The sequence below is a fragment of the Acomys minous genome, assembly GCF_964271855.1.
Source record: "Acomys minous genome assembly, chromosome: 13".
Classification (NCBI taxonomy): Eukaryota; Metazoa; Chordata; class Mammalia; order Rodentia; family Muridae; genus Acomys; species Acomys minous.
In genome coordinates, this window is record NC_140495.1 from 64,210,424 (window position 1) to 64,226,092 (window position 15,669).

Consider the following 15,669-nt stretch of genomic DNA (forward strand, 5'->3'; position numbering starts at 1 on the left):
GAGCATGCTGGATGCCCTGAAACTAGACTTAGAGACATTTGCGAGCTAGTCTGTGGGTACTCAGACTAGAATAGAACTGGATCATCTCTCCTGCCTCTGTTTATTTTTTTTAATTGTGTGTGTGTGTGTTTGTGTGTAGTGGCGGTGGGGTTATTTCTCTGAACTGCTGAGCCTGAAGGAGGTGGGATTCTTTGGAGTTGGAGTTACAGGAGGTTGCCATATGGGCAGCACCCAATCCACCGTGGTTGCGGGGAACTGGTGCACTATAAAAGCAGTCCCATTGGCATCAAGTATTAGAGGCTTTGAAGAGTGGAACTCCAGACTTTCCTACAGTCTGTTATTGGCACCTAAGTATGAATATTAAAATCAGGCGCATTTTGGCACCTGGAATTTTATATTTTAATCTCCTCAGACAATATCTAATAAGCCATAGATCATTATCTCATAGATTTCTATAAGTCTCATTGTTATTTTATTTCCCTTTGTTTTTAGTAAACAAAATACAGATCTTGGTTTGATAAGGATGTCACTGTAACCAAATAAATGATCACATGTCTGAAAGGGCAACCCATGTTTTCTTGATGGTGTTGGTGTTGGTGGTGTGTGTGTGTGTGTGTGTGTGTGTGTGTGTGTGTGTGTGTCTCACTGGGATTGGAAGAGAAAACACTTTCTATTTTCTGGATTATCCTTGTACCCTGCGCTGGAGTGGGATTTCTTTGGTTAGTTTATTAGACTTCCCTGTCCTTGAGAGAACGTTAAAAACGCTGGCCACGATGACAGAGATAGTGGACAGTTATTGACAACTGAATACAAGTTGAGTACTGTGTTCAAGTTTTTCCACATTTGCACATTTCTTTATTTCTCTGAATAAGCCAGTATGGGGGGGGGGCAGAATCACTGTCCCCACATTACAGATGAGAAAACTGAGATGTAAAAACTAGGAGCTTCTCCACAATAAACAAAACCATGTGGCTCAGACATGTTGGTCCAAAGAACAGGTAATCCATCTCCCCAAACTCTATGTCTCCGCAACAAGCTTCGGCTTCTTCATGCTCGCCCATCTCCCTTCCTCCTCTGACGTCATAGACAACACACTGCAGTGAACAGATTGCGTCACTCAAACTCAGGGTGGGACAAACCTGCCCGTCCCTCCACAAAGCCATCCAAACCCCTCTACATCAGTCAGCCCTTAACAACTCTGTGTCCTTTAACAATATCTGTCTCTAGGAAACACTGAGTGAGAGGTTATTTTATTTACTTATCATAGAAACATGTGGGGTGTGTGTGTGTGTGTCTTTGAAATCCCTCATATATATAATGTGGTTCACTACAGTCTCAAAAATACTTTCCTTACTATTGCGTTTTCGGCTTCAAAGTGTTCTGAGCAGCTTGTGAGATTTCTGGGACAGGATATAGACAAAAAACAAAAGCAAAACAAAACAACTCCCCAAACCTGGTGAGGACAGAGCAGCTGTGGAGTTTTACTCTTCATGATAGTCCAGCTATGCTGGGGGGGGGGGCGGTTTCTAGCCAGTGACTCACAGGAGATTTTTAAGCTAGCTGTAACCTTAGCCTAGATGGGTTTTTCTAACCTCTGTCCTCTTGGAGTGTTCGTGCCAGATAAAACTGGAGGAACTGCAACTCTCACACACATTTCCATTTCGGAGATAAGGACAGGCAACCCCAGACCCTTCTGTTTAAATTCCTCACCCTTTGGATGACAGGCAATAGATTGGTAAAGAGAGAGATGCACATTTCAGATCGGAAGCCAGAAGATTGAACTCATTCCAAAAGAGAGTGCGGAACTGTAGCCTCCGAGTGATGCAATCATAGGTGGTGGGCTGGAGACACATTAGTCTCCACCTGTGAGGCTCCAGTGTGTCACCTGTGCTCAGGGCACTAAAAAGTTCAAGGCTTCAGTAAGTAAGGGTTAGAACACAGATGGCCCGTAACTGTGTAGCATCATCTCCCGTTTCTTCTTTCTGCTTCAACACAAGCTACTGTTCTCCCTCCTAAGTCTCTCTGTCTCTCTGTCTCTCTCTGTCTTTGTATCTCTCCCTCCCCCCCTCTCTCTCTCTCTGTGTCTGTTTCTCTTTCTCTGTCTCTAATGTCTCTCTGTCCGTCTCTCTGTCTGTCTCTCTCTGTTTCTCTCTGTCTCTCTCTCCCTGTTTCTCTGTCTCTGTCTCTCTGTCCCCCTCCCTCCCTCCCCCTCCCCCGTCCCTCTCTGTTTATAAATAAGAAGCTTGACTAGCTCTTTTGTAGAATGTGGGAAGGAAAGATTCTCATTTCAGAAGCACAGAATCTTTTTCATAAGAGGAGACCAAACAGAAAAGGAAAATCCCCAAGAGAGTCCTTGCTTTGAGAGAACAGTTGCCCACAGCAGACACAAGTGCTGAACAGCAAAGGGCTAGTGTGCGCCCGACTCTAAGCCTTAGGATGGAAAGACGGATTTCTGCCTGAACTTTCTTCATGGACAGCCGTGTGAGGAAAACCACTCGCCGCTTTTGCACCTGACAAACACAACTTTAAACGCTGCTCTCTGACTTCAGATTTCTATGCACTGGATACCGACACTGCAGTGGAATGGCTTTTGTTCAGTCTGAGGACCACATCACAGGGTATTTTAGGGACATGTCATGAATAGCTATTGTCCCATTGTCAAGACATCCTCAACCTCCTGGTGATTGCATGCACTTTCCTCCGTTAATCAATAATTTTAAACCCCTCTCAATATCCAGGACCTACAAATTTCCCATATTGATGGAGACACTGTAAAGAGAATAAGAAAGCAAACCTCCTGGGGAAGAGGGGACCACAGATCCCTTACCAATATCCAATCACAGTCAAATTTCACATGCTGGTCTTTTCTAACTTATTCTAGCTAGCATCACCGTGCACTTTCACTAGTGTTCATGGTACAAACAATAAAACTGCAAATGATTAACCCAAGTCACATTTCCCCCACACCAGCAAAGCTCTGCTAAGTAGCCCCGGCAACAACAATGAAAAGGAAAACTGTAGCTGCATACCTTAACCTCCTGATTGGTAAAGACCTCGACATCCGCCACACAGGCAACCAGCGTGGAAACATCACAGTCCATGCTAGGGGCTGGCATTCCCCCCTTCTGAATTCTCAGTGAAGAGTTAGGCAGCCTCGGAGTTGAGAGTGGAAGAGATGCCTCTGGATGGATGCTGCTGAGGCTACCTTCCTGGTGCTGCCCTGCTCCTAGGGGGTGGGGTGCGGTCCTGTTTGAAGGCTCAGGCACCTGGAGCCTGCTCCCGCTGCTGCAAGCAGCCTCTGAGGCAGCAGAGCAGAGTAAAGAAGGGCCTGGCTTTCTCATGCCAATGACATCATCACAGAGACCGACCGACACAAGCTGAAGCTGAAGAGGCTCTGCCCCCCCCTCCAACACACACACACACACACACACACACACACACACACACACACACACACACACGCCTTTTATCTCGAGGCAGTGCAGTAAAGCAAATGGAACATGATTACGTGCTAAATCTGAACTCAGACTAAATCAATTCAGGCAGTGTTCGTGAGGAACTGAGCCATGGCTGTTGTTTCAGCTTATGTCTGCAAAAAGCAGCTGGGCGGGCGGAGGGGGGGGGTCTGGGGGGAGTGAATCTGACAGCAGAGGTTCCACTTTGGGAAGAGAGGGTGAGAGTGGTTGGATAGAGGAGCCGTGCTAGGTTAAGGTTTGACAGTTTTCTGCCTGGGACAATAAGCAGGAAGTTGGGGACATTTTGCAGGTTGCCTGGGCTCTGCTCATTGCTCGGTGCCACTCAGAGCAGGCACACATGTTCCAGGTGCTCAAATGCAGGCAAAACATGGGCTGAATAGAAATCCGTTAGTGGAAGGAGTAAAAGTCTGGTTGTCAGTTATTGAGTTAGGCTGCCGGGTAAGAGGGGGGAAATTAGAGGTTTGTGCAAATTCTATTTGGAGAACATTAAGTGCGGACCAGGGACTCAAAGGCACCCTTCTAAGCTCAGCATCCGGCTGTCTCCAAGGTCATTTAGACCAAAGGCACTCAGTGGAAAGGAGTTGCAATGGTTGTCACACCCAGGGACAGATGGCAGGGTCTAATGGGTAAATTCACTCATGTGGGTCATTGTCACAGCCTCCAGGCTCTGCTTTGCTTGAGACTCTGAAGGGACATTTATCCTTGCTTTCTCTTTGTCCTGATTGTGAATCCCTGAAGGGCAGGGCTGTGGCTATCTTTGAGCCATGCAGAGTGCCTGGCACAGAGGATGTTACATGTGTAATGACTAAATAAATCAAGTGGGAATACCCTTTTGGTTTTTTGTTTGTTTGTTTGTTTGTTTTTCATAGCAGGAGTGAGCAAAGAAAAACTAAGAGACTGGTTTAAATGGCGTCATTAATCATATACGGCTCAGAAGAACACACCAACACCCGACAGAATTCATGCTAGGTATCAAGGCCTTTCCAGTGGTCAGCAGGGTATCATGGCTTAGAAAGATTGGTGCCTTTCTAGTGCATTATTGGATTTAAAAATTCTAATTTTACCCACAGATGAGGAAAGTGGGACGGCATTTTAGGCTGAGGGTTGTCATCTTGTGCTTGGTCTACATTGGGTTACTTTTGAATGTCAGCATTCCTTTTGATTAGACATTTTCCACATTAAAGGTAATTCTTCTGCAAGTAGACATTGAGACTAAGGGTGTGTGTGTGTGTGTGTGTGTGTGTGTGTGTGTGTGTGTGTGTGTGTGTGTGTAGTTACATGTTGTTTAGTCACTGTGGGAAATATGGAATAATATATTCATAGAACTCAAATAACACTTTCTGAGGATGACGGTAAAATATTCTGTACCAGATGTTCTGAAAGATTGAAAAAAAAAGCCAAGTTTCATCATCATATGGGGCTTAAAATATGACAGAGAGAGAGAGGCTGATACCAAGCAGTGGTGATGATGGCAAAGTGGTCCAAGAGTTGTTGAAGGCGTTGGAGGAAGAGACATGGATGTTGAATGTGAGTCAGGTGCTAGGTTAGAATGAAAGATGGGCACCAAGAGCTAAGATCAGGCCTCTGCTCTGACCTCAGCATAGTGACAAGGCTTTGGCAGACTAGGAAGTGAGGTGAGCTCCCCAGCTAAGAGACAGCTCACTGGAAAATACACGGGCCAAGGAAAGAGTAACACATTTTAGCTAAGTCTCATGGAGAGTTAAATTTGAAATAAATGGGAGGATTCCAGCAGAGCCTGATGCTGCAAAACTTTGAGGGACCCTTGGCAGTTACCTGGTAGCTCTGGAATGTGTGGTGGTTTGAATACGAATGGTCTCCATATGCTTATATATTTGAATGTCTAGTGACCAGGGAGTGGAACTGTTTAAAATGATTGGAAGAGGTGGCCTTGCTGGAGTGGGTGTGGCATTGTTAAAGGAAGTATGTCACTGAGGTGGGCTTTGAGGTTTCAAAAATCCAAGCTAGTCATCTTCTTCTTCTTCTTCCTCCTCCTCCTCCTCTTCTTCTTCTTCATCATCTTCTTCTTCTTTTTCTTCATCTTCTTCCTCTCCTCTTCCTCTTCTTCTCCTCCTCCTCCTCTCTCTCCTCTTCTTTTCTATCTCTCTTTTTCTCTCTCCTCTCTCTAAACCTGAAGATCCGAATGTAGCTCTCATCTACTGCTCCAATACCCTGCGTACCACCATGGAGATTTCTCACACACACACACAATAATGGACTAAACCTTTAAAACTGAGAGAACGTCCTCAATTAAATGCCTTCTTTCCAAAGAGTTGCCTTGGTCATGGTGTCTCTTCACAGCAATTGAAAAGATGAAAGTGCTAGGCAACATTTCTAAGAAGGGCAAAGGGTTCTTCAGAGACATAAATACAACTATAAAGTAAAAAGTATATCCAAAACAAGAAGGGTTTGAGTACTGTTGGCATCCGCTTAACAGGCTGTATAAAGGTGTACTTTTCTCATATCCCATGGCATACCTTAGAGTTCGCCTTTAATATTGCTGTTTAGGAGATGGCTCAGTGGGTAAAGAGTTTGCAGCACAAGTATGAAGAGCTGAGGTCAGCCCTAACTAAAATTTGGGTGCTGTAGTGTGCACCACTTGTAACCCAGATGCCGGGAGGGTTATAACATAGTTGGGTCCCAGAGGACTGCATATGCCAATCTAATGAAAATGGCCAGCTCCTGGTTCAATGAGAGACTCTGCCCCGAAAAGCATGGGGGCGGGTGATATAAGAAGACATCAATACCAACCTCTGGCATCTAGGTATCCACACATGGATAAGTATGCCAGCCCATAACACACACACACACACACACACACACACACACACACACACACACACACACTCACACACAATTTAAAAATAAAACTAACATATCTCAGGGTGGTAGCAGCATGCAGGCAAAGGTCTAAAAGTTCTCTATAACTATTATGATTTGTAGGGTTTCTAATTTCTGGGGTATATGATTTCTGGGGTCTATCTGAATGTCTGACCTTTGAGAGACACCCTAACAAATATCTAAATATGAAATATGTGTAGCTAGACACATGTGTGAATGCTAAGAGGTGAGCAGGAGAGCCCTGTATGAATGCTAAGAGGTGAGCCAAAGAACCCTGTGTAGTAGAGGCGCCTCCTCAACCAGGGACCCCAGGGAGAGCCTTGCAGAGGGATGGGCACATGTACATGCAGACTTGGACTTCTTCTGATCTCTGACAGCCAAGTCAGGACACAGTTCTTTTCAGAAGGGTTCTTTCCAGCGGGAGCTGCCAGAACCTTCTGGGATTCACCTAAGCCACTCTCTTCCAATATCCATAGGGAGAAACAGGACACAGCATGACACCAGCGTCTTAGAAAGCACACTTTTCTGTAGCCTCTGTCCAGGAGGTTCAGTTAATGGAGAGGCAGCCGAGCTGACATGCTCACCGCCACGAGGCAAGAAGAGCTGTGCACCCTCAATCCAGAGGTGGCCTTGGAAGCAGCTGCCACATCTGTTTTGTTAATGAGCACAGAAGTTCCCATTAACACTGGATTATAAATAGGTGAGCTCCCCTTTTGTCTCATCTTAGACTCCTAAAGTTTCTTGTTAATAGAGAGAGTTGCAAATCTATCTGGAAGCCTAAGGAACACAATGGCAAGGCTCCATGTTCTCGCTGCCCAGGTGCAAGAATAAATAATTAACTCTGTTAGGTCTTGCATCTACTTCTCTGAGTGGAATCCCTGGACCAACAGTATTAGCATCACTTGAGGACTTGGTGCAAGGCACAATCTTGGGTCTCAGCAACACTGACGCAGACACCTCTCTGTACTTTCATCTTTCCCAAAGGTGATTCTTAAGTCAGTTTTGATCTAAGAGCTCAGCTTTTGGCCCCACCCACTTCCACATTCCAATGGTCCCAAAATAGATGACATTTCGGCCATAAATATTTCCATATACCACATCTCTACAGAGTTCTCTTTTGCCAGAACAGTGTCTGTCATTATCCACTCTAAAAGAAAAGATGTCCCCAGAGTCCCCAACAGTAGTCCTTAGTAACAAAAGTCAATTCTCTAGTTGTACAGTGCTCTCCTCTCTCCTCTTCTCCCCTCCTCCCCTCCTCCCCTCTTCCCTCTCTTCCTTCTCATCTTTCCATTTCCTGTATTCTCCTCTTCTTCCTGTCTTCCTCCACTTCCTCCTCACCCACCTTTTCCTCATGTCCCCCTCCTGCTGCTGTTTCCTTTCTTTTCTCCCCTCTGTAACTCTTTGCTTATTTAAACCACGATCCAAATTACTGTGTCTCTCTTATCCACACTGTCTACAGTTTCCTCTCATTTCTCCTCTTCCCCCTTCTTCCTTGCAGCGTGCTGCGTTGATGGTGGAGCTGTGATGTGTAATTCAGAATTCCCTCCATCAAGATTCTCTTGGTGAGCTATACACACTGCCACTCCCTATGGGTTCTGTGTAGGAGACCCTGAGCTGCAGAAACTCAGGCTTGGGGTGGCCCCTTCATAAACCTTGCTTTATGCTGCAACCAGCAGGTGCACGCTGCTGGCTCGATCTCTTTGTAATGGCAGCAGCCTTCAGTCTCCATTAGACCTGCTCATGTACTCCTGTCTGTATTCCTTTTCACATACTCCCTGCTCTGCTCTCCTACTATACTCCAAAGGCCATGAACAGTTTTTAATTATATATAAGCTCACGGATTAGACATTTGCAATGGCTTCCAGTCCATTGTCGTTTGATCTTACTGATGTGTACACAGCCTGACTTAGGCCATTGGGAGTGTAATGAGGTTGGCTCCAGAGTCCTTCTGACAGATGCCAGCAATCTTTGAGGGAGTAACTCGCCTTCTGCTATGACAAGATGTTCCAGTCTCATCTTGTTCATTTCCTGTCCCAGATAAGAGAGGCAGGCATTTCTCCAAGGAGTCCTGGTCCCATTTATGAAGCACTTCAAAATATTTTAAGATCACAATCACAATCAACACACTTCAAGATGCTCTTTGCATTGCTCTTGGTAGTCTCTACAAGTCTTTCCACTAGGCAGAGCTAGGAAATACCTAAATATATTTTGAAGATGACATATGAGCTTAGACTTATAGTGCCAAATTCAATATAGGACACTCACGCTGTAACTTACTTGTCATGTCTCTATGTTTCCTTCCTTCTACATCAAGAATCATGGTCTAACTAACAATATACTTACTCGCCAGCTGCATCTCATGCTGGGGCGCCTAGCCAGCAGCCTCAGAGTGATAGGATAAGTGTTACCAGGAAGAATTTAAGTTTTTTTTTCTAGTTCTTTCTCTCTTTAGGATGTATGCCATAACAGATATACGAATTATTATGTTTTATCATCAGATGGAATCATCCTTGTCTCCTACCAAGAAGATGCCAAGTTTGGTTTATTTGTTTTGTTTCATTTCTTATCCCTGGAGATTTCTTTTCTCTTTAAATTTATATTTGTGTTGCGGTATATGTATTTTTAATGTAATATATATTATTATTTCCACACCTCAAAAATATGAACTAAGGGGCCGGAAAGGTGGAAACAGGTATCTTGGGGGCTTACGGACCAGCCTGCCTAGCTGAAACAGAGGAAAAGCAGGAGAAGAGAACTTTGTCTTTAATGGGGGCACTTCATCTCCAACTGTGAAACATCTGAAATCAAAGAAGTGGGGAGGGCCATGGAGTAGAATGAGAAGAAGCCCATATCAAAACAGGGGCTAAAAATGAAAGGGAGCCTGAGAAATGCAGAAAAGCAAAGAGGGGGCAATAAAGATTTTGTTTGTTTTTTTAAAACCTGGCTTAGACTAAATATAGAAAATAATTGGTAAAGTTGTCAATAAATAAATATCAGGATATGTAAGAAGCAAATCAGAAATAATTAAAATTTCTTGTAATTATGCTGCAGGATTTTGTCAGGCTTAGAACTGTACTATGTTTTAAGGAGACTCTACCCAGAATGGGAGATAAAGACGTCAAACTATTTTCTGTTTGACCACTCCAGGGTCATCTTAAGAACAAAAATACCTGATATATTAAAAGCTATTCCCATTTCTTCATTCATTTCAAAACAATGCTTTATGTAGGCCAGATATAAAGCAGAACAAAACGATGTGTAGACAACACGAAGAAAGCCAATTTGTATAATTGAGATTCTAAAAGTAAAAAAAAAAAAAAAAAAAAAAAAAAAGAACCGTTCAGGAGCAACAGAAGACAAGATGATGGCCGTGCTGTTCTTCAGACTAACTGAAGCCGCTAACCCCCCAGAAAACCATTTCCAGATGTATCACGGACTCTCAAAGATCCTAAATCGCCGTGAGGCTAGTAGGCGCAGCAGGAGGAGAGGGCATTACATATAGAACAATTATAAGAACGAAAAGCAGAACCAGAAACAACAGCAGCCAAAACATGATGGAGCAACATAGTTAAAGCCAAAAAGGGGGAAAGAGGTTAAATTATCAGCTTGCAATTCTACTTACAGCGAAAGAAAAGACTTTCAAATACGAAGGAAGCACTTTAATAAACAAAATTAGTGTCTATTTCTATGCATACGAAATGACCCTAATGGTTGCCTTGAACTATGTATCTAAAATAAATTTCTGCCAAAAAAAGCAAAAGGGAATGTTGGTGGAGGTGCTGGAATTAGTGTTTTGGAGGTAGCTGTATAACTTCACAGAGTTATTAGTGATGGCTAAAGTATATATTTTAAGATTAATAGACAAGGCACAGAAGTTATATCTTGATAAAGTTACTAAGCAACGTAAAGAAAGGATAAAAACTTTTCCAACAGGAAGATAAAGCAGAAGCCATTTAACTTGGCACAGATAAACTATTGGTAATGTTGGAGCAAAAAAATTTGTAGAATTTGTAGGAAGAAGAAAAAAAACAGACTAATTGTGGAAACTGGGGTTAAACGGATTATATACAGAGCACCAGAAGGAGCAAACTAATGGATAAATTAAAAAAAAAAGGTTTCTTACTATATTCTTATTATATTCATTTTAACCACAATTATTCAAGGAAGGTTAACAATAATGAATGTTAAAAGTTTTTACCCTATATGGAAATAAAATATCTAATCAGAACACAAAGATCATGGGTGTGCACACGTAAATATACTGTCATGACATTCTCACTTTCACAAAGTAATAATGACGTCACTTGGCATGTAATGGTAGGCTAAAGATATGTTTGTTATTGCTAGATCAGAGCAATCATCAAAAAGGAGAGAAGGGAGATGGGCATGGTGGCGCACGCCTTTAATCCCAGCACTCGGGAGGCAGAGGCAGGCAGACTGCTGTGAGTTCGAAGCCAGCCTGGTCTACAAAGTGAGTCCAGGACAGCCAAGGCTACACAGAGAGACCCTGTCTTGGGGGGTGCGGGAGGGGGAGGGAAGGGAGGAAGGAGAGAAGGGAGACTTTAATTGACAAACCCATGCAAGGGAACAAATGATACTCCAAACAACGCCCCCGAAAAAAAAAAGAACAAAACTAGTGTACCCAAGAACAGAAGGAAAATAATCAGAACATGGAGCAAATGGGGCAAACATAATCAACTCTAAGATGATGATGAACTAGATTAAAGCAACTGATAATTACTTTAAGTGTCAGTGGGTGGTAAACATTTAAATTCAAAGTAGAAGCTATCAGTCTGGATAGAAATAAAATAAAACTCTTCTTTTAAAAGAAAAATATCTTTAATTGACAGACCCAAACTAAAAATAGAACAGTAAACATATGCAATTAGGAGTGTTTTTAATGCTATCACTGGAGGCAGATGAAGAGATGTGGTTAGGGCATAAGGCTACGTAGGTCTCAAGTTTACAATCAGTAAAAAAAAAAAAAAAAAAAAAAAAAAAAATATATATATATATATATATATATATATATATATATATATATATACAACTGTTGGTGTGAATGCACCCCCTGGGGAAATCTCCAAGTCCACAACCTAGAATGTGACAGAATTATTGAGAAAAAGAGCTTTGCACTTACAGTCAGATGTTTTAATGCCCCCCCATCATATGCTAGGAAAGATGTCAGCAAAGATAAAAGACGATTTAAAAAGGTCTACCAGTAACCCTGAGCTCATTGATATTCTTAGAATCACCGAGTGTCATGTGTTAAACTCTTGCTCTCCAGATGGAGGCGCTGTTTGGGGAGGCTGTGGAGCCTTGCGAGAGAAAGTCCATCGCTGCGGGCCAGCCTTGCCCCACTTCCTGTTCCCTCTGTCTGCTTCCTGTGTGTGGATAAAATGTGATCTCTTTCTTTCTGACTGCCAAGGCAGCCATATTCTTCAGCTTCCCTGCAGAGATGGACTCCATCCCCTGTGAAACCATAAGCTAAAATAAGCCCTTTCACCCGTCAGTTGCTTTTCTCAAGGCATTCTATCTCGGTAGCAGGAAAGTCAGTAGTGTTTAATAATTTTTGTGTGAGAAGGTGAAGCCTTCCATAGCTCCATACATGAAGAATGTGCATGGGATCAAGTTAGAAACCCACAAAACAGGACACCGAGTAACCCCAGATGCCTGAAATAAAACTATCTATTCCAAGTCACCCTTTAGCCAGAGAAGTATTCTAAAAGAAAAATATTAAAGAATATTTGAAACCAAAGGATAATGACATAATCAATCTCTCAAGTAAAGCAGGACTGAGGATGGATTTTATAGCCCTCCATGCATATCAATAAGAAGAAGAGTGAAAAAGGCAATTGGTTGTGTACCAGTACAACTCATTCAGATAACAGAAAGGGGAAATGTTCCACTATTCACTTTACAAAGATAGCATTCTCCACAGTTGAGTGGAGAGTGGGGTATGACTTTCACACGAACGCTGGTGCCTCATATTTGACCATGTCCCCTGGAGGAGGAGACCTGGTGGCACTCAGAGGAAAGATAGCAGGTTACCAAGAAGAGACTTGATACCCTATGAGCATATACAGGGGGAGGTAATCCCCCTCAGGAACAGTCATAGGGGAGGGGAGTAAGGGGAAAATTGGAAGGAGGGAAGAATGGGAGGATACAAGGGATGGGATAACCATTGAGATGTAACAAGAATAAATTTTTAAAAAGGTAAAAAAAAAGATTGCATAATAAGAATACTGATATTTAGTATAATCATTTTCATACTTTTTGCTGTGATGACAACTGTAAAAACATCTTCACATGAATTTATAGTAACCTAAGTTTTTCTGTTCAATAACATAAGAACATATCCCTAAGAGTAACAACTTAACTTGCACCAAGTACTAAAGTCTAATTAAATCATCATGTCTATGTGTTGAATCATTATGCAACTTCTGTAAGTATGTTCTCAAAGGAATTAATGCTATAGGGAAAGATGTAAGCTATGTGAGATATGCATACAGTTATGTTTCATTGTTGGGAGAACACACATACATACGAGAAGCCTGGAAGGAAATGTGTCAGTATATTAACAATGCTTAAGCTCAGATTCAAGGGACCACCACTGATTCTGGGTTCCACTTTCCTGAATCCTCCTGTGAGGACACTCAGGCCACTTGACTAATGGGAGAGCATAAAGCCTGAATCGGATGTTTAAAAGGAAACCCTGGATGAGCCAACTTACACAATTCACTTGATGTCATCATATCTCTGAGAACCTTTGCAATGAATGAGCCTACGCCTGTATTTTACGTTGGGAAAATGGAGTCCCTCCCATGATGGGATGCTCATAAGTGGCACATCAGGCAACATGACAATGATAGAATCAAGTCAGTGCTTCCATCATCCTCTTTCCCACACTTGTTTTCTCCCTAAGACCATGACGTGCTGAGCACATCATCATAGCAAACACACGGAAACACACCACAGATTTACTCCATTGTCTTAATCCCAAGAGCCCGGAGAGTGTATTCTGCTTAGCCTACTATTGTCCTAGTTTGCTTTCTGCTTTGGTAATAGAGCTCCATGATGAATGCCGACTTTGGAAGGAAGGGATTGCTTTGCTCACAGCTGATAATCCATCACTGACGGAGGCTGGGGTAGGAACTTAAGGTAGGGCTACAGATACTGGAACTAAAGCAACCATGAGAAGACTTTGTGTATTGTTTCGATCCCCCAGCTTGCCCTGCCTGCTTTGTTATACAACCCAGAGTCACCTGCCCACCAGCTGTATCGCCCACAGTTGCTGGGGCCTCCCAAGTCAATCATTAATCAAGACTATGACCCACAGACATAGCACATAGGCAAAACTGACAGAGGCGAACCCTCTGCCTTGTATCAAGTTGGCCAGAATTAATCAGCACATTCATAAATTCGGGTGTAAAACTTTAAAGACTATGCTTATAAGTAAGTAAGCCGTTACTGATCGCAATAAGAACATGAACAGATTTTTGTAATATTTTTCTTGTTCTCCACAATGGAACAAATTACTGAAATTTCAGACAGTCGATAAAATTAAAATCACCATCAGCAAAAACAATGTGCTTACTTTACCATCAGAGTACTCGGGCCAAGTCAAGAAATTACCAGCCCTCAGAAAACCCAGTACTGTTCTGCTCAAGGGGTCATTTCAAACCCAGTATCTGGGCCAGCTCACTCGGGGACATCTGTGTAGCCGAGACTCTCAGAGAACAAGAGCTGCGCTTCTTTCTTGGCATACTGATGCATCAATCAGGCCTGCGTGAGAATAAATGAACAGGCCGTCTCGGGGAGCACAGTCTGGAGAAAGCGGCTGGGTTAGACACAGGCCTCCAGCAAAAGGCTAGAGCGTGATTAAAATGAGCAGCCACTGTTTGCGACTGTCTAGATTTCCAGCCACAGCCAAACAGTCCGGAAGCTGGGGTCGTGCCCTTATCCCTTTCTTTCCTATTACATTTTATTACTTTATTTTGTGTATATGCGACGGTGTGCATGTGCCCTAGCAAGAAGGTGTAGGTCAGAAGACAAATTCTTAGGGGAAATTTGTTTTTCCTCTTCCACTGCGTCCCCAGGGTGGAACTCAGGCTGTCAAGCTTGGAAGCAAATATAGCTGCCTGCTGAGACATCTCAGTGGCCTTTTCTTTGTACCACGTCCTAAGTTGATGGGAACAGATGAGCATGTTGTGGTATAATCTAAGGTGGCAGAGCCCAAAGTCAGTAGGCAATGAGAGAGGGCGCTTTCACTCACCAAGCATCTTTTACATTTCGTAGTGAGATGACTCTATTGGAGCACAGCCTCCATGACTTAATATGGTATGCCATTTGTCCTTATAGAGTTACAGTGGGAAACAAGAATTTGAGTCAGTGGCCAGCCTTTTCTCTGTGAAGTAAAAGACATGGGGGGGGGTGGAAGGGAGGAGGTACTTATCCTCTAAACCCCTTGTGATGCTCGAGTGTCCCACAGTGGTCATCCTGCACACATCCCTAAAGCTTTTCCTTGTCTTATCAGAGATAGCTTCCGGGGCCCTGGACATTCTGCCAGTGAGACTGGGTGTGGGGTCTGTTCTACTTTCATTTTGCTGCTGTGATAAACCACTCTAGCCCAAAGCAACTTTGGAAAAGGAAAAGGGTTGTTTGGCTTCCGCTTCCAAGTCACAGACTATCACCGAGAGATGTCAGGGCAGGAACTAGAGGCAGAAACTGGAGCAGAGGCCACAGACAAAGGCTGATTGTTGGCTCACTCACTGGTCCACGCTCAGCTAGCTCTCATATACACCCCAGAACCACGTGCCTGACGATGGTGCCACCCACAGTGGGCTGTGTTCTCCCACATCAATCATTAATCAAGACAATGTCCCACAGACTTGCCTAAGGCCCAATTTGATGGAGGCATCATCTATCCATATCCATACTTGACTGCCACCAGCTCGATGTACATTGCTTAAAAAAATAAGAAAATCCTGATTTGCAATTACATTAGGTAAGAAAATCTTTTTTTTTTTTTTTTACTCCCAGACTAACAATTTCAGAACAGATGTCAACATTTAGGAACATTGATTCACTGATACTATCATGTTCTTTACGTTTACATGTTTCAAGGATTTCGTCGTCCAGAGATGATGTGCAGAGGCCTATAGGAATTACTAATAATGTAGGGAAAGGGAAGGACACAGCTGTGAAGAGCTCCTGGTCTTGTGGCTGGGAGGGGGCTCCCTTGGTGAAGCACCTGCCTTGCAAGCACACGGAACTACGTTTGGTCAGAACTTGTGCATAGCGGTGGTATACTACTAATAGAGCTGGATGCCGT

General features: G+C 43.3%; 1 protein-coding gene across 2 annotated transcripts in view; it reads right to left on the bottom strand.

Annotated features, from left to right (window-relative positions):
* RCAN2 (regulator of calcineurin 2) overlaps nucleotides 1–15,669 on the bottom strand; it is a 220,640-nt gene that overhangs the window by 82,565 nt on the left and 122,406 nt on the right. The window contains exon 1 of one of the 2 annotated variants that reach the window (XM_084752275.1): nucleotides 3,030–3,333. The exons of the other annotated variant lie outside the window; for it this stretch is intronic. Coding sequence (XP_084608401.1) covers nucleotides 3,030–3,116 — 87 coding nt within the window. The 5' untranslated portion in view covers nucleotides 3,117–3,333. Of the gene's footprint in view, nucleotides 1–3,029; nucleotides 3,334–15,669 lie in introns of those variants that run through there. 2 annotated transcript variants of the gene reach the window in all.